This window comes from Neovison vison, chromosome 6 (assembly GCF_020171115.1).
Source record: "Neovison vison isolate M4711 chromosome 6, ASM_NN_V1, whole genome shotgun sequence".
Lineage (NCBI taxonomy): Eukaryota > Metazoa > Chordata > Mammalia > Carnivora > Mustelidae > Neogale > Neogale vison.
Genome location: NC_058096.1, coordinates 172,643,264 through 172,661,944, shown reverse-complemented (window position 1 = coordinate 172,661,944; position 18,681 = coordinate 172,643,264). Strand labels below are relative to the sequence as shown.

Here is an 18,681-nt window from a genome sequence, read left to right as displayed (position 1 = left end):
GCCCAGTGCTTGCTCTTACGATTATTACTAATTTAGTGTGCCCTTCAAAAAAAAATCAAAGATAGCCATTGTTTGCTCTAATCCACAGTTTGAAATAGTCCTCTGTGCCTTTATGTACTTTTATCTCTACCCACATCCCAGGGATGGCAGGATTCATACACTTATTGCTAGTTCTTACAAAATATAAAAATGAAGCTAAAATTCCTTGTTTTTAGAAGTAGATCTTCAAATTTGACCCAAGGGAGAACAGACTTGAGCAACGAACAGTGCACACAGGTTAGTTCTTGTAATGTAGTTGGATATGTTTATGAATAACTGAGGAATTGCTTCTGGTTACTGTCGGTTTACCAGAAAAAGTGTTGTTTTTTTTTTCAATGTATGTTTTCCTGGCTGTCCTGAGTTACATTTATTTCTGTATTTGTCTAATCTCCTTAATTAAATTGTGAATTCCTAGAGAGCAAGAGAAGTGAACCATGTTTGTAGAATAGGAGGTTGACTGGAAAATAGGCACAAGTTAGCATATAATTGGAGAGTTGGAGATAAAGCTAGTCCAGAGGTAGAAAAGGGAGGGCCTTGAATGTGAATCAAGACATTTCAATTTAATTTTTTACATCATGGTAGTCTTCAAGGGTTTCTTAGCATAGATACGACAAAATCAAAGCTTTGCTTTAGAAAAATTAATACAGGGTGCCTGGTTGGCTCAGTTGATTAAGCATCTGACTCTTGATTTTGGCTCAGATCATTATCTCAGTGTTGTGAGATCAAGCCCCACATTGGGCTCTGCGCTTGGTATGGAGCCTGTTTAAGACTCTCTTTCTCTCTCTCCTTCTCCCTCTACTACTCACCCTACTCATGTGCACTCCTTCTCTCTCTATCCTTCTCTCAAAATAAAATAAAATACAAGTATTTGTGAAAAGAAAGGGCATGTTTGTTAAAAAAAAAAATGAATCCAGTTGTGTGTATCTGATGGCTTGGAGAAGAGATATTAGAGATGGGCTTGTCAGGAAACTCAAGAAAACAGGTGAGTGATAATAAGAGCTTTGCCAGTGAAATTGGAGGAAAAATTTACTAATGAATGGAGTGAGTGGTGTTTAGAAAACATTGGCAGCCCAGTGGCTGAACCACTTTTCCTCTTTGGGTGTTCCAGGTGACCTCCTTGCTGCAGTTGGTTCATTCCTGCAGTGAGCAGTCTCCCCAGGCTTCTGCACTTTATTATGACGAATTTGCTAATCTGATCCAAGGAGGAAAGTTGGCTCCAAAAGCTCTGGTAAGGTCCAGTATCTTTTCTTAAAGCAGCAAAGCATGAGAACTGCTTTTTATTCCATATTCTTCAAGCCCTTCTGTCTGTTGCAGTGCAAAAGTAGATCACTCTGTGAGCTCTCCCATCTTCTAGTTGGGAAGGCTGTTCTGACTTGCCCTACCCCAGACCTCACCTCTGGGACCTCCTTCACATAATAACAATAATAGTAATGATTGAGGATGATGATACTATTGTTGATGATGTTGAGAGCCACTATGTATTCTGTGCCAGGCACTGTGTTAAGCATTTTTCATGTATTATGTGTTTTCTACTTCATAATAATGGGGCACATAATATTCATAATATTGTTATTATCTTCTTAGAAATGAGGAAACTGGCGGGGAGGACGTGTGTGTGGGTGACTTGGTCTGTTAAGTGTCTGTCTTTGGTTCAGGTCATGGTCCCGGGGTTCTGGGATCAAGTCCCACATCAGGTTCTTTGCTCATCGTGGAGTCTACTTCTCCCTCTGCCTGCTGCCCCCCACCCCCAACTCCTGTGCATGTGTATTCATGCTCTCTCTCACACAAATAAATAAATAAAATCTTGAAAAAAACAACAACAACATAGAAATGAGGAAACGGGGCGCCTGGTTGTCTTAGTCGGTTTAGCGGCTGCCTTCACCTCAGGTCATGATCCTGCTTGGGGGAGTCTGCTTCTCCATCTCCCTTTGCTCCTCTCCCTGCTCATGCTCTCTCTTAAGTAAATAAGTAAAATCTTAAGAAAAAAAAATGAGGAAACTAAGACTTAGGGCATAATAGTTTGTCTAGGACACTACAGCCAGTACACCCTTACCTATGTCTTGTTTGTTTGCTTGCTTCCTGAAGGAATGGGTTGGGCAGACCATCTTCAATGATTTCCAAGATGCCTTTGTGGTGGATTTCTGTGTTTTTCCAGTAGGGTAAGTACTGGATACCACTAACTTGATTTTATTTTATTTTATTGGTGAAGAAATTATGTCAGTAGTTGGTATAGACATCAGAATGCTCGTGACCTTAGCTAAATATGGCCCAGTCCCACAGTTTCTTTCCTCCCCAACACCCTAACACCCCAGTTCCAGAATTCCTAAAAGCTTCAACTTATTCTTTCTCTTTCTCATTTCTTCTCATAAGAAGTAAGATTGGTTTGTTCTAGCAGTTTCCCAAGTAGATGTGTATACCCTTGGGACATCAAATTCTGGGTTCTCTCCACAGCGACTATCCATTTCCTGTTAAAGCTCTCTATGGACTAGAAGAATATAGTAGTCATGAGGGGATTGTCATCAACCTCCTGCCACTGTTGTTCTCTCAAGACTTTGCAGAAGATGGGGATAGAATGACTTCAAAAGAATCAGACCAAAAGTCAGTGTACTTCTTCTTTTCTAAAACTTCTTTTGCTGTTTTGAGTATTCATGGGGTATTCCACACTTCTTGCAGTCTGTTGAGAGCTTGATGGATAAGGTTTCTGGGGCGCCTGGGTGGTTCATTTGGTTAATCATCTGCCTTGACTCAGGTCATGATCCCAGGACCCTGGGATTAAGTCCTGCATTGGGTTTACTACTTGATGGGGTGCCTGCTTCTCCTTCTCCCTCTGTCCCTTGCCAGCTCATTCTTTCTCTCTCAAGTAAATAAATAATATCTTTTTAAAAGGAGGGGTGATTTTCTCCTAAGACAGATGGTATCTGGAGGGGTTAGCTAGAATGGGTCAGATTCCTTGTTTTTTTCTTGGATCCTGTAGTTGGGGTTAGCTAGAATGGGTCAGATTCCTAGTTTTTTCTTGGACCCTGTGGTTGGGGTTTACATTGCTTAAGGACAGCCCACAAGTGCTCTGTGAGGCTGTTTTCATTTCTGTTCCTTTCTCCCTCGCTTGAGCATACTTGTCTGCCTCTGCCAATCTCCATCCTTCCTTCCATCTTACCTCTGCTTCTCCTAACTCATGGATATTCATTCTACTCAGCCTCTGCCTTCCTCCAGATTGTTCATTCTTTATTTGCCGAGCATCCATTAAGTTCCTTGTCTTGTATTCTTAAAAGTAGACATTGGTTTTGGGCAAAACTCTTTAATTATAAGGTTGGGTTCCTTATAAACATGGACTAATATGCCTATAAAGTACTGTTTAGAAATGGATTTTTTCTTCCTAGATTGGTGTCTCCATTGTGCCTGGCTCCCTATTTCCGGTTACTGAGACTTTGTGTGGAGAAACAACATAATGGAAACTTGGAGGAGATTGATGGTTTATTAGGTATAGGATGAAGTTACCAGATCCATTCTTCTTTGTAACCTTTCTTTGATAATCTTAGGGAAGGAACAAACAAGTACCCCATGTGTGTGGGAAGAAATTTTCTAACTTCATAGAGTAGAATAGCAGTAATAATGGAATTCCAAAGACAAAATAATACATACAGATTTCTGTCGTGTTGACAAATCAATCATCATCATAGTTTCTAGTTGCTGTCTGGTCTTCACCTCTAATGTTGCAAAGACTTCTTTATTATATGTAATTATTGCTACATGATATGGCGGTAATTTTGAGACTGATCAAAGCATGACCTTCAAATACAAGTTAAGGGAAAGTAAGTTAGGAGAGATAGGTGACTCTAAGGGTAGCACCCAGGTGCTGTTGACCTGAAATAAAGGGAGTTAGAAATGTTTGTTCTTCTCTTTCAGATTGTCCTATATTCCTTACTGACTTGGATCCTGAAGACAGGTTGGAATCCATGTCTGTTAAACAGCATTCATTCATGTGTTCACTCATATTTCTTACTCTTAACTGGTTCCGAGAGGTAAGCAGAGTTATTAGGACATTTTACCTATTGTCTATAGTTCTCGTTGGAAGGAAACTCTTTCCTGGTACTCATGGACTCATGGGACTCTCTAAAAAGTCTCCGCTAAGCTTCTCCAGCTGTTATGTCCCATTTCTCCCCAGTTTTATGTACCCTTTGATGTAAACAAATCAAAACACTTAGAATTCACTTAATATTGTTCATGCTTTACTACTTTAAGCATTTTTGTTGTATTCTTCCTTTTGCCTGGAATAAATTACCTTCTCCACTGTGAAAATACTGTTCACCCTTGCATAGGTATCCACTTAATGTTTTGATTTGGTGAGATCAAGTCAATGATGGTTTTCCCATTCCTTTGGAATATATTGTGCTCAATGAAATGCACAATAATGGAATATGATGAAAATGAGAGTACCATCTTACATTTATGTCTCATTTCCTTTATCATGCGTATTATTTCTTAGACTGTTCACTTAAATGATCTCTTCTTATCTTCACAATTATATTCTAATGTAGATAGGACAGGTATTATCCTTGTTTTACACCTATGCAGTTGCAGATACATAGAGTACCAAGTCAGTTAAGAATAGGGGCACTTGGGTGGCTCAGTCGGTTGAGCGTCTGCCTTTTGCTCGGATCGTGATCCCAGGGCTTCGGGCTCCCTGCTCATCAGGTAGCCTGCTCCTTTCTCTGCCTCACCCTGCTTGTGCTCTCCTGCTCTTTCTCCCTCTCTCTCAAATAAATAAATAAAATTTTTTTTAAAAATCAAGCACTTAAATTGTGCCAAATGCTGGGCTTATTTATTTATTTATAATATTTAATCTATATAACAACTGCATTCTTGTTTTATAGCTGTCTCATTTTGTAGTTGAAAAAGTAAAAACTCAGAATGGCTAATAATGACTTGGCCAGGGTCACACAGCTAGTAAGTAGCAGAATAGGATTTGTTTAATCAAAGTGTATGCTCTCTAGTCACTGTGCTATTCAACTTGTTATTTAACTAGAAATCAGTAGAACTAGGATTAAACTAGGATTAAAAGTCAGATCTCCTATATTGGCCCAGCAGTTTTTTTTCCTCTATAGCACCTTGCTGAGAACACCTTTTAAATTACAGACTAAACTCACAGATCTGGCCACTGAATGGCTTTTTTTAAGCTCTGGATGAATAATATAAACAAGGTCAAAATTGGAACCATTCAAAGTACGAGAATATAATTTGTACTTTTCCAGGTTGTAAATGCCTTCTGCCAGCAAACATCACCTGAGATGAAGGGGAAGGTGCTCACCCGGTTAAAACATATTGTGGAGCTTCAGAGAATCCTGGAAAAGTACTTGGCAGGTAAGGAAAGTGTCCTGTTATAGTACCTTTGCTAGGAAAGCAGTGAGGAGATAAAGAATTTACTTTTAACCCAAGCTCACTGATAGCCATCCCCTATTCATCTAAGACAAGAAAATATTTGCTCGACAACAATAACAAGGAAGAATACATCCATTTTCATCCCATTGTTACTTTCAAGAAATCTTGCTACTTAAGAAAATAAAAAATGGAAAGCATTGGTTGGGCTTTTGTAAAGTAACTTTTTGTCTTTATTTTTTTTTTTTAAGATTTTATTTATTTATTTGACAGAGAGAGATCACAAGTAGGCAGAGAGCCAGGCAGAGAGAGAGAGGAGGAAGCAGGCTCCCTGCTGAGCAGAGAGCCCGATGCGGGACTCGATCCCAGGACCCTGAGATCATGACCTGAGCCAAAGGCAGCAGCTTAACCCACTGAGCCACCCAGGCGCCCAACTTGTTGTCTTTAAAAGTCAAACTTTCAGTGCCCTTTGCTTTCCTGAACATAGTTATGAACCACGAGTAAAGCTGACAGGTCTCTTAATACCTCTGACTATTAAATAAACTTGTTTTAAAGTGCTAGGTAGATTTTCTGGGGAAAACATAGGAACCCACCCCCCAGGCCCTCATCTATGTAATTGTGTATAAAATAAACTTCTGTGAGGGCGCCTGGGTGGCTCAGTGGGTTAAGCCGCTGTCTTCGGCTCAGGTCATGATCTCAGGGTCCTGGGATCGAGTCCCGCATCGGGCTCTCTGCTCAGCAGGGAGCCTGCTTCCTCCTCCCTCTCTCTCTCTCTGCCTGCCTCTCTGCCTACTTGTGATCTCTCTCTGTCAAATAAATAAAATCTTTAAAAATAATAATAATAAAAAATAAAAAATAAACTTCTGTGTGATCAAATATTAATATCTTCAGATTTGTAATAAGGATTAGTTTATTTTTAGTCCTTACTTGCTTGGATATTTTTTGTATCATTATTTAGAATGATTTTATCTTATTTTGTCATAATAGCTTAATATGATATTCTTGTAAGTGATCTCTGATTATTTTGCTATGCCAAAACAATTAATGTCAGGTAACTTGAATGTATCTTGCAGGCATTCAGCCATACTTGGTAGTTCTGAAAATTAATTTTTAACCAATCAGGTGATATTCTAACAGTGATAATGTGGTTGGTATACATTGAGCTTCTATCTCCTCTCTTTTCCAGTCACCCCAGACTATGTTCCTCCCCTTGCAAACTTTGACTTGGAAACTTTAGATGTAACACCTCCTACTGCTGCTGCTATTTCAGCAAAAATCAGAAAACAAGGAAAGATAGGTATGTTCTCTTCTTCTTCTGAGTCTCCATAGGAGGGTCAGATCACTGAATTAACATAAGAGGTCATATGCACCAAGGCTTCAGTAACTGGAGAGATAGTGTCATTGAACTCTTTCTTTGGCACGATTATAAAATGAACTATAATGCAGCATTATAAAATTACCTCCTCTACCCTAGGACTCTTCAGCAGGTTGTTTCCTGAAGGCAGTGATAGTTAACAAATATGCTAATTGATTACTGGAGTCACTTTTCTGTTTTTGAAACAAAAGGAGGAAAACGGAAAGCAGATGGCAGCAAAACATCCTCTCCTGACCCACTTTCAAAGGAGGACAGTTCAGAATGTGACCCTACACCATCTAATAGAAGCCAGCTGGAAAAGGTACTGAAATAATGGGTTTCCATGAAGGTTGTGTGATAATACAGTAAGATTAACAGGGGAGGGGCACCTAGATGGCCCCTAGATGGCTCAGTCGTTAAGCCTCTGCCTTCCGCTCAGGTCGTGATCCCAGGGTCCTGGGATCGAGCCCCTCTTTGGGCTCCCTGCTCAGTGGGGAGCCTTCTCTTTCCCACTCCCCTTGGTTGTGTTCCCTCTCTTGCTCTTCTCTCTCTGTCAAATAAATAAGGAAAAAAAAAAATTTTTTTTTTAAAAAATTTTCTTTTAAAAAAAAAAAAAAAAAGATTAACAGGGACCAGCATCATACTCTGCATTTTACATAGAGAAATTAGAGAAAAGAGAGGCAGACGAACTCTCCTCAGCTTTGGGGTGATTCTCCCAGTAGCAGAATTAGGGTTAGACTCCTAGTCCTTATTACTACAACACACTGATTTTGCTAGTCATTTTCTTAAATGTGTCACTCCTTTTTTATACCCCAGCAGTACTTTGAATTCTTTCTCATAGCATTTATCAAATTTTTTTTCTTTCTTTCTTTTTTTTTTAAATTTTTTTTTTTATTTTTTATAAACATATAATATATTTTTATCCCCCGGGGTACAGGTATGTAAATCACCAGGTTTACACACTTCACAGCACTCACCATAGTATCAAATTTTGTTTTAAGACCTAGTTTTAGATATACTGCTTTTAGCCTCTTTCCCCCTCTAATCCCAGATTATCAACTTCCCAATCAATTGAGATAACATGAAATGCTTAGGACAGTTTCTGATAATAAATAGTAGTCCCTTTTTCCTGTAGGTCTCTCAATCACAGAGTAAGTTATATGTTTGTGAAATTGCCTAAACCACGTGGATCCCAATTATTTCTGGGTTTTGGCTACTATTGTGTATTTGTATAGTTCCTGTAATCTCCTAAAGCCCAAGATTGGTAGTAATATCTATGTTTAATAGGTAAGGAAACTAAGACCCAGAAATGGGAAGTGACTTGCCCACAGTCACACAATTAGTAAGCCTTGAGCAAGGTTTGAAGCCAGACTGGTCTGGTGCCACAATTCATTGTTTTCTCTACCATGCCGTAACATAACACCTTGGTTTGTCTAGTAGTTCATACTTAAGAGGAAATCAGCCAAGGGTTTTGATATGTGACCCATATCTCAATTTTAAATTAGGTGCTTTTGTCTCAGGAATATTTAGAGACTTTGGTGAAAGGAAGGTGGTAATTTGCTAAAAAGGTAATATCTTCATAAAATGAATGCATAATTGTACTTTGAGGTCTTTCTTAAAAACCAGGTTATTATAGAATCTTTGTTTATACTGCTGCTTTCTTCCCAGGAGTTCAAAGGGAAAGAAGAAAAGACATCAGTGTCACTACAAAGTTACCATGCTTTTTTCCGAGAACTGGACATTGAAGTCTTCTCTATTCTGCATTGTGGGCTTGTGACCAAGTTCATCTTAGATACTGAAATGCACACTGCAGTAAGTCACAGAGCTGCGATCCTAGAATTTAATCTTGTTTCAGAAAATTTCTCAGCCCAGGATGTCTGGGTGGTACCATTAGTTAAGCATCTGACTCTTGGTTTCAGCTTGGGTTGCAATCTCAGGGTCATAAAAATCCAGCCCTGAGTCTGGCTCAGCACAGAATCTGCTTGGGATTTGCTCTTCCTCTCGCTCCCTCCTACTCTCTCATGCATGCGTACTCTTGCTCTTGTTCTCAAATAAATAAGTAAATCTTTAAAAAAAAATTTCTCAGCTCTATTCTTATTGTAAAAGGAGCACCAAAGCATTGAGAGAAGGTGGACTCTGGCTTCCAGAGCTTTCATATATAGTGACAGTAATGATGAATAATCATCCTCATCATCTTTTTTTTTTTTTTAAGGTAAACATTATTTATTTATTTATTTATTTATTTTTAAAGTAAACTGTAGGCCCAGCTTAGGGTTTGAACTTGTGACCTTGAGATCAAGAGTCACATACTTGGGACACCTGGGTGGCTCAGTCAGTTAAGCAGCTGCCTTCAGCTCAGGTCATGTTCCCAGGGTCCTGTGAGTGACTCCAGCTTCCAGCTCCTTGCTTAGCAGGAGGCCTGTTTCTCCCTCTGCCCCTCCTCCTGCTTGTGTGCACATGCTCTCTCTCTCTCTCTCTGTCTCTCTGACAAATAAAATCTTTTTTTTTAAAAAAGTGTATTTGGGGCGCCTGGGTGGCTCGGTGAGTTAAGTGTCTGCCTTTGGCTCAGGTCATGATTTCAGGATCCTGCGGTGGGGAGCCTGCTTCCCCCTCTTTCTCTTTGCCTGCCTCTCTGTCTACTTGTGATCTCTCTCTCTCTGTTTGTCAAATAAATAAATAAAAAATCTTTAAAAAGAAAGTATGTTTTCTAAAACTATACTCACTTAGATTTCTGTTTTAATAAAATTTGTTGTACTTTGGTAGTGCTTGACTTTTTGATTTGTTGACAGAGCACAACAGCCATTTATATGAGGTGGGGAAATTTCCCTCTTTTTGGGGAATGGTTAGATTCTTCACCCATTGAGAAGAGTAAACCTGAAATGTGCTCCTTCAAAAAGATGGTGAGGATATGCATGGAATTATCCTTTCTTTCCTCCTTGTGACAGGCTACAGAAATTGTGCAACTTCAGCCCCCTGAGCTGCTTTTCTTGCTGGAAGATCTCTCCCAAAAACTGGAGAATATGCTGACACCCTCTGTTGCCAGGAGAATCCCCTTCCTCAAGGTTAGTATAGGCAGAAGCACAAGTCCTGGCCTTGATGAATTTGGAAACAAGGAAGTCTAATGAACAAGTTTGTCACTTTCTCTGGCATCATGTTGCATCACAATGATGGTGCCAGCCTTATTTCCAGAGCCCATTCACCTTGCTTTAGAAAGAAACTCTGGAACAGAGAAATCAAAACCATCTCAAACAGGATACATATTTCCAAGTGTCCTGAGCATTTCTGAATCCTGTTCTCTACTGGGGTTTTGCTTTTAAAACCCTCCCTTGAGCCTGTACCCAGGCCTCAGTATAGTAGTAATTGGCTATCAAGAGAAGGCCAGAATCTCATATGTGTATAAATGTACAAATGTGCATGTAGCATCTGTTGAAGCAGTGGGATGATGCTGACAACAGAACACGAAAGTTTTAGGTGTAAACATTTAAACATTAATATATCTAGTTGTTTGATTTTTTTTGTATTCACTACTTGCTCGATGTTTTTATCAGCCTAAATGATTTCTATTTTTGTGTGAGCTTTATTTAATTAGTAATTATGGGTCTGTACTTCTCAATCAAATACTTTATAAAAGGCAGCCTCTTGGTAATTTGAAGATGAGCAAGATCCCTCGCTCAGAATAGAGTTTTAGGCAAGTAACCAATTTCTTCTGTCCACTTCTGCCTTGTGACCCAGGTCTGACAAAGCTCCTTAACAAACTCTATTTCAGAGAAGCTATCCAGCACTTTTCTTCCCCAGTAATTCTGAATTTATTATAGAGTAAAGGAAACCGGAATATTGGATTCTCACATCTCCATCAAAGATCTGCTCAAGAAGTTGCTCATAATATTGTTCAACTGCTGGCTCCAATGTGTAACCATCTAGAGAACATTCACAACTATTTTCAGGTCAGCAGCCTATCTTAACATTATAGAAATTTAGAAATTACTGGGACGCCTAGGTGGTTCAGTTGGTTGAGTGTCTGACTCTTGGTTTCAGCTCAGGTCATAATCTCATGGGTCCTGGGATTGGCCTGCATAGGGTTCTGCACTTGGTAGGGAATATGCTTGAAGATTCTCTCCCTCTGCCTTCCCCCAACTCATATGAGTACATGTGCTCTTTCTCAAATGGATAAATAAATCTTAAAAGAAAAAAAAGAAATTTAGAAATTACTAAGTAAATAAGATATTTCATTTTTGGCTGAGAAAAATTAGGGCAATTGCCAAAACAATGGTCCTAAAAGCATTTTTCCTTTTCAGTGCTTAGCTGCTGAGAACCAAGGTGTAGTTGACGGCCCAAGAATGAAAGTTCAGGAGTACCACGTAATGTCTTCGTGCTATCAAAGGCTACTGCAGATATTTCATGGGCTTTTTGCTTGGTGAGTATTTTGGAAGATGTGGTAGGTAGAAATAATCAAGTATGTACTTGCTTTTATCGGACAGGCCCCAAGGCATTGAGGTAGAGAAAAGAAAGAAAAGGCTCACAAAGTCTTACGTAAACATGTGCTTGTTCTTTTGGGGTGTTCCTGCATCATTTCCTTTGATCTTGTACCCTCTGTGTCTTATATGGCCATGGTTATTAACTCATTTGAAAATTAGGTGACTTGATAATGGCTAACCTGTAACAGACTGGGCCATCTGATTCTTAGCCAGGTTTGCTGTGGCAGCCTTTCTTTCCATAATAACATTAGAGAAAGTGTTACTTAAGAAATTGTTACTGGGGCACCTACCTGGCTCAGTCAGTGGACCATGAGACTGTTGATCTCAGGGTTGTGAGTTGGAACCCCACACTGGATATAGAGATTACTTAAAAATAAAATCTTTTTAAAAAGTCATTAACAACTTGTAGACAAATTCCAGATTATATGTTAAAGAGATGAATACATTTTGAACTAGGGTATTTAGAAATACTTTGTGGAAGCAATGGAATTTCATGGGGTCCTGAAGTATAGATGACCTTTTGGGTGGTAAAGGAAATGGTTGGGAAGGCATGGCATGGGTGAATGAATGTATGGTGAAGGCATGAAAGTAGAAATGAGGGAGTTGTGTCCTTTAAATGCTTTTGTTCCTTAAGGGTAGGCCCTGGCTCTTCTCTTCTGTTCTCTTCTCTTCTGCTTTCTGGGTAGTCTCACCCAAGCTTTAATTTGTGCTGAAATTTATCTTCTGGTTAAAGGCATTTATATCCAGCTGCCTACTCAACACTTCGTAGATGTGTCATTGACATCTCAGACACATCACATCCAAAATGTGATATCATCCTTACCATAGCGCCTTCAGCTTTGCCGGGCTACATAAATGGTACCACCAATGTCTGAGCCAGAAACCAGCAGTTGTTCTTTGTCCCTTTCTCTACCCACTACCTTTTCTCTCTCCCACATCGGATCACCAAATCCTGTTAATTTTATTTTATTTTTAAAGATATTATGTATTTATTTGACAGAGATCACAAGTAGGCAGAGAGGCAGGCAGAGAGAGAGGGAAGCAGGCTCCCTGCTGAGCAGAAAGCCCAATGTGGGGCTCGATCCCAGGACTCTGAGATCATGACCTGAGCCGAAGGCAGAGGCTTTAACCCACTGAGCCACCCAGGTGCCCCTAATTTTATTTTTTAAATAACATCTACATAGCCATCTGTTGCTCTCCTACTGCACTGCTTTGAGACTCCCATCATCTCTCACCTGGACGAAATTAGTTTCATGATTGGTTCTCTGCCTCCAGTTGCTGTCCCTCAGTCCTTTCTTCACATGTAGTCAGTGGTCTTCCCAATGCAAATCCTATCCCAACTTTGGTCCTTGTTTTTCTTGCGTTCAGACTCTTTCCCCTAGTTTCTAACACCTTTTATTATCTGGCTCCTGCTCTTTCACTTATCTTATGTTCTGCCCTCCAGCTATACTGAATTAATTTCAGTACCCTATATTGCTTTCATCTGGAATATTTCATTCTTCTACCTGGATCCCCACCCTCCTTGATCACCAGTCTTTCTAACTCATCTCTGAGATCTGGCTTTATTTTTTTATTTTTTATTTTTTTAAAAGATTTTATTTATTTATTTATTTGACAGAGAAAGATTACAAGTAGGCAGAGAGGCAGGCAGAGAGAGAGAGGAGGAAGCAGGCTCCCTGCCGAGCAGAGAGCCTGATGCGGGACTCGATCCCAGGACCCTGAGATCATGACCTGAGCCGAAGGCAGCGGCTTAACCCACTGAGCCACCCAGGCGCCCCTCTGAGATCTGGCTTTAAACTTCGGTTCCTCCAGGGCATATTCTCTGACCTGGAAGGCAGGTAATAAGCCTCCTTCCTACCTCTCTAATTCCCAGTTTTCTCCTAATACTCTGGTATCCTCTTACAATAAGCCTTTACCATATTTTATTATAATTATTTGTCCATCTATCTTCCTTGCTGGACCACGAGCTCCATGGGAGCTGAAACCAATCATTATTCTATCCCCAGGATTTAAAAACAGTGCCTGACAAAAGATTTGATCAGATGCCTCATCAAGGAGATATATGGATGGCATGCAAAGATGTTCAGTAGTGTTAGTTATTAAGGAATTCCCAAGTTAAAATTACAACATGGCTAAATTATGAAGACTTACCTTACCATATTGGTGAGAACATGGAACACCTGAAACTGTCACGTGCTGCTGATGGAAATGTAAAATGGTAGACCTACTTTTGAAACAGTTTAGCAGTTTCTTAAAAAGTGAGACATACACCTAACATACAACACAGCCATTCTACTCCTATGTATTTACTCAAGAGAAATAAAACCATATGTCTATACAAAATCTTGTGCACAAATATTAATAACAGCTTTATTTGTAATAGCCCCAAACTAGAAACAAATGTCCATCAACTAGTAAATGGATAAACAAATTTTCATATGGTGGAATACTACACACAACAACCTGGATGAAGAAAAGATTTACACTGAATAGAAAGCAAGACCATAAGAGTACGTAGCATTTGATTCCATTTATATAGAATCCTAGGAAAAAGCATATAATCTATTACTGACGATGAAAACAGATCAGTGATTGCCTCTCACTGAGTAGGAGGATGTAGTGAAGGATGGATTTCAAAGGAATATAAGGAAATTCCTGGGGGTAATAGGTATGTTCATTATTTTCTTCACAGTGATGATTTCATGGGTTTATATATGTAACCTGATCAAACTGATCAACTTTTTAATACGTGCAGTTCATTGTATATCAATTCTGTCTCAATAAAGCTGTTCCCCTGGGCGCCTGGGTGGCTCAGTGGGTTGGGGCCTCTACCTTCAGCTCAGGTCATGATCTCAGGGTCCTGGGATCGAGCACAAGGTTGGGCTCTGCTCAGCAGGGAGCCTGCTTCCCCCATCTCTCTCTGCCTGCCTCTCAGCCTACTTGTGATCTCTCTCTCTCCCTTCAAATAAATAAAGATTTATTTTTTTAAAAGATTTTATTTATTTATTTGACAGAGATCACAAGCAGGCAGAGAGAGAAGGAAGCAGGCTCCCTGCTGAGCAGAGAGCCTGACTCGGGGCTTGATCCCAGGATTAAGGATTAAGGTGTCCCTAAATAAAATCTTTAAAAAAATAAATAAAGCTGTCCCCCCATCCCACCCCCCAAAATCCTGACCTATCATAGACCTCAGAATACATTTGTTGAAAGGCAGAAGGGCTACCACTGGTGATGTGGAGATGTTTCTACAGGAGTAGAAAATCTAGGGGCTCAAAGAGTTTGAATGTTGTACAGAAAAGCAATTCTAGGGGCGCCTGGGTGGCTCGGTGGGTTGAGCCGCTGCCTTCGGCTCAGGTCGTGATCTCGGGGTCCTGGGATCGGGTCCCGCGTCGGGCTCTCTGCTCGACAGGGAGCCTGCTTCCTCCTCTCTCTCTCTCTCTGCCTGCCTCTCTGCCTACTTGTGGTCTCTCTCTGTCAAATAAATGAATAAAATCTTGAAAAAAGAAAAGAAAAGCAATTCTAGAGTTTTATAATCAGAGGCAAGGTTTAATGAAATCAGTGTTTTAGGAAAATCCTTTCAGCAGCAGTGTGCTGGACAGATTGGAAAGGGATGCAGAAAGACCAGTCAGAAGGTGTCTCAGTGATCCATATATGTGTGATGATGCTAAGGGCCTGGGTTAGAGTGACTGCCTGAGCTTGGGAAGGAAGGGACAGTGGGAAAGAGATCTGAAGATAGAATCGCCAAGACTTAGGGAAGAAGGAGTAAGTTTTTAATTGAGCACCTTCTACGGAATCAGTACTGATTTAACAATTGATGAAGTTATTTCTGGTTTTTCTGGGGAGGAAGGCTGAGATGTCTCTAAAATGTTGCAAATGAAGGAGAGTTTTTATTCCCTGAAAATAAACCTAGGGAGGACTGTTAGGCCCTTAAGGAAAGACTGTTTCAGGTGCCTTTCACCTTGCAGTGTGTTACTGAGTTGGTTACCTGGGCACTTCCAGTGCTGTAGTTCTCCTTTTGCCTCCATTGACTTATAAGGAGGCAGGGATCCTCACATGCTGTCTAGCAGTCTTTCTAAAACTAAGCTCAACCATTTTACCTTGACTTTCCCTTAGGAGTGGATTTTTTCAGCCTGAAAATCATAATTTACTGTACTCAGCTCTTGAGGTCCTTACAAACCGATTGAAACAAGGAGAACCTGACCAGTCCTTGGAGGAATTGCTCAGGTAGGTCAGACTACATATTCCAGAGTGTTGTCCCAAAAAACTGAAACAAGATTAGCAAGATTTCTTGGAAATCACTTGGGTGTCTCTCAGTAGTAGTGAGGGAAATTGATGTTTTCAGCTCCTTTTCCTCAATCATATGAACTTTTTCATCTATGTATTCCAATAAATCCTGAGACATTAGAAACTGTTGAATAAATCCTACTAAATCTTTGGCATTCTGGCTCCTGTAAAGTTGGCCTTTTCGGGTAATGATGTCAAAAACACTAATGACCTGTAGTTGACTCCTGATTATCTGGAAACCTACTGTCTCTCAATAAAATCAGGTAATTAGGTAGCAGTAGTTACCACTGATTTCCTCCCCATCTTAAAAGAAGAGGAGCCTAGGCTGAGGGCAAGGCAGGGGAAGAGGGAGGTGAGAAGGAAATCTAAGAGGCATGGCTTCCAGCCTCCTGTCCCAGCTTCAACCAGAGTAATTTCATCTTTCTTTCTCCTTCTCTACACTATCTCTGGGTCTGCAGTTAATACTTATCATCCCTGCCTATAGGGCAGGACCTTACTTCTTTTTAGATAAAGTGCTTTTAAATTTGTTTGACCTCCTTCCCACAGTCAATCAGGGGAGTACACTCTAGTTTTATTTTAGCTACAGTTCTGGATTAATTTTGACTCCCTATCTCCCATTATTTCAGTGCATTGAAAGCTGACCATATGTGGTACACTTATTAAAAGCTCTGCTTTCTCTGTCTTATAGTTTCCTTTCATTTGTCCCTATAAACCTAGAATTTAAACTTTATTCTCATTGTGTTGCCTTAGGCTTTTAAGAGCAAATAATTTGTCCAGGGTTGCTCATGTAAGCATGGTGTAAACTCTTCTTTGGGTATCTTGGTGTTCATGACCCCTTTCAGGCCAGCATTCCAGACCCTGGGCTCTGTTCTGCCCTGGCTTTCGTCATACAAGGCTACAGTGTTCTATCATGGTCTTGATAGAAGGTGGCCACAAAAACACCTGAAAATGTGGAGAATTCTGGTTAGACCAATAAATACACAAGTGAACTTAGACAACTCATGTATTTACACATATCTATAATACTTGTCATATCTTTTTTTTTTCCCTCTTCTTTCTTGTCTCCTTTACAGACAGAGCTTCAATTACTTGCAGAATTTCTCTCACAGCATTCCGAGTTTCCAGTGTGCTCTTTATCTCATCAGACTTCTGATGGTCATTTTGGAGAAATCTACAGCTCCTGCTCAGAACAAAGAAAAAATTGGTGATGGGCCCAGATCCTCTTTTTTATTTTTTCTTCATGAATAGGATTAATAACTAACTCAAGCTTATAAACTTAGGGCTTCCTAGGACCTTGTATATTTTATATGTAAAACCCCCCATAACTGTGGAAGTGCCCTTTTGCCATATCAAAAGGACATTTTCCCAAAAAGGAGCTATGACTGATCTCTGCTGATACTGCTTAGTCTGAGTTTGGCTAGTTCAGTTGTCTAAGCTAATTTTCTGTTTGGCTTCTGTTAATTCATGTCCTTTTTCATAAATTATCTGAGACATTTGACAAAAAGAGACACAAACTGCTAGGTTAGTAAAATGGGAGAAAGGAGAAATCAAGATTTGATTAAGTATAAAGAAAGGTTGGGCCCAGTTCCTGATCTTTTTCTTTTTTCTTTTCTTAAAGGATTTTATTTATTTGAGAGAGAGACAGAGATGGGGGATAGAGTGTGAACTAGGAGGAGAAGGAGAGCCCAATGCAGGGCTCAATCCCAGGACCCTGGGATCACGACCTGAGCTGAAGGCAGATGCTTAACTGACTGAGCCACCTACGTACCCCTTCTGATCGTTTTCTTTAACTACTTTTTGTCATAGCTCTTTGAATGCAACTGACTAATTATATATCCTAATTGACAGCACACACAGAAAGCAAGAAGAAAATGCAAAACAAACCTTTTATTATTCCTGTTGATTAAAAGGGGAGAGTTTGGTGTGACTCTTTAAGATGAGCATGGCTTATTGATCTGCCCAGGAGGAACAAGATTGGTTTTCCTAATGCCCAGCAGTGTGTGTCTGTTCAGTTCATGTTTGTGTGTTTGTTAGGGCATGGTGAGATTGTAGGATGCATTGTGTCCTAGACAAACGCATTTATTTCTGGTAGAGGGAACCAGTAGAGCAGGAACCCGTGATAGGTTTTTTCAAATTGTCAGACTAGGAACTTCAGAGTGAATATAAAAAAAAAAAATCCTTTTGCTCATTAATCATCCCCCAAGAACCTGAAAAACAAGAGTATAGTCAATTTTCCATGCATAAGAGGTATTTGTCTTATTTCTCAAAAGCTTCATTGGCCAAACAGTTCCTCTGTCGGGTGTGGCCAAGTGGGGAGAAAGAGAAGAATAGCATCCCTACTGAACAGCTCCATACTTTGCTCAGGTGAGAGGCTCAGTTTCTTTCCATGAACCAAATAGTCCATTTTGCCACTGTTGGGATCTCTCACATGGTCAAAGACTGAGAAATTGCTATGGTTAAGGGGAACTTGGAAACAAAGAAGTAGGTTTGAAATAAACAAAAGTTGTATCATGCTATACACCTGAAACTAATATAATGTGGTATGTTAATTATACTTGAGTAGAAAAATGGAATAAATTAATAAATTTTTTTTAAAGATTTTATTTATTTATTTGACAGAGAGAGAGATCACAAGTAGGCAGAGAGGCAGGCAGAGAGAGGAAGGGAAGCAGGCTGAGCAGAGAGCCTGACGCGGGGCTCAATCCCAGGACACTGGGATCATGACCTGAGCCGAAGGCAGAGGCTTTAACCCACTGAGCCACCCAGGTGCCCCGGAATAAATTAATAAATTAACAGAATTTGGAATATTTTATTTTTTAAAATTTTACTTATTTGACAGAACACAAGAAGGGGGAAAAACAGAGGGAGAGGGAGAAGCAGACTTCCCCCTGAGCAGGAAGGCTGATGTGGGACTTGATTCCAGGACCCCAGGATTATGACTGGAGCCGAAGGCAGACGCTTGACCAGCTGAGCCACCCAGGAGCCCCACTGGTTTTATTTTATACTGGCAGTTAGTTCCTGACTAGCTGGAGGAAGTGGAGGAATCTGCTGTTGTGTTTTGCCTTGTTAGAGTTATGTAATTATTTGTTACCTACTATATATCCAAGACTCATCCATCACTTCCAAAGTGTCAAACTATATATCCAATTGAAACATCAT

General features: G+C 40.1%; 1 protein-coding gene across 3 annotated transcripts in view; it reads left to right on the top strand.

Annotated features, from left to right (window-relative positions):
* Positions 1-18,681, top strand: part of FANCD2 (FA complementation group D2) — a 61,139-nt gene that overhangs the window by 32,210 nt on the left and 10,248 nt on the right. For all 3 annotated transcript variants that reach the window (XM_044253019.1, XM_044253018.1, XM_044253021.1), the window contains 16 exons: positions 216-276; positions 1,148-1,267; positions 2,125-2,198; positions 2,491-2,637; positions 3,417-3,517; positions 3,943-4,058; positions 5,289-5,397; positions 6,599-6,709; positions 6,979-7,088; positions 8,435-8,578; positions 9,712-9,828; positions 10,582-10,710; positions 11,062-11,180; positions 15,352-15,462; positions 16,596-16,726; positions 17,793-17,886. In XM_044253019.1, the coding sequence (XP_044108954.1) occupies positions 216-276; positions 1,148-1,267; positions 2,125-2,198; positions 2,491-2,637; positions 3,417-3,517; positions 3,943-4,058; positions 5,289-5,397; positions 6,599-6,709; positions 6,979-7,088; positions 8,435-8,578; positions 9,712-9,828; positions 10,582-10,710; positions 11,062-11,180; positions 15,352-15,462; positions 16,596-16,726; positions 17,793-17,886 (1,794 nt within the window). The remainder of the gene's footprint in view (positions 1-215; positions 277-1,147; positions 1,268-2,124; positions 2,199-2,490; positions 2,638-3,416; positions 3,518-3,942; positions 4,059-5,288; positions 5,398-6,598; positions 6,710-6,978; positions 7,089-8,434; positions 8,579-9,711; positions 9,829-10,581; positions 10,711-11,061; positions 11,181-15,351; positions 15,463-16,595; positions 16,727-17,792; positions 17,887-18,681) is intronic.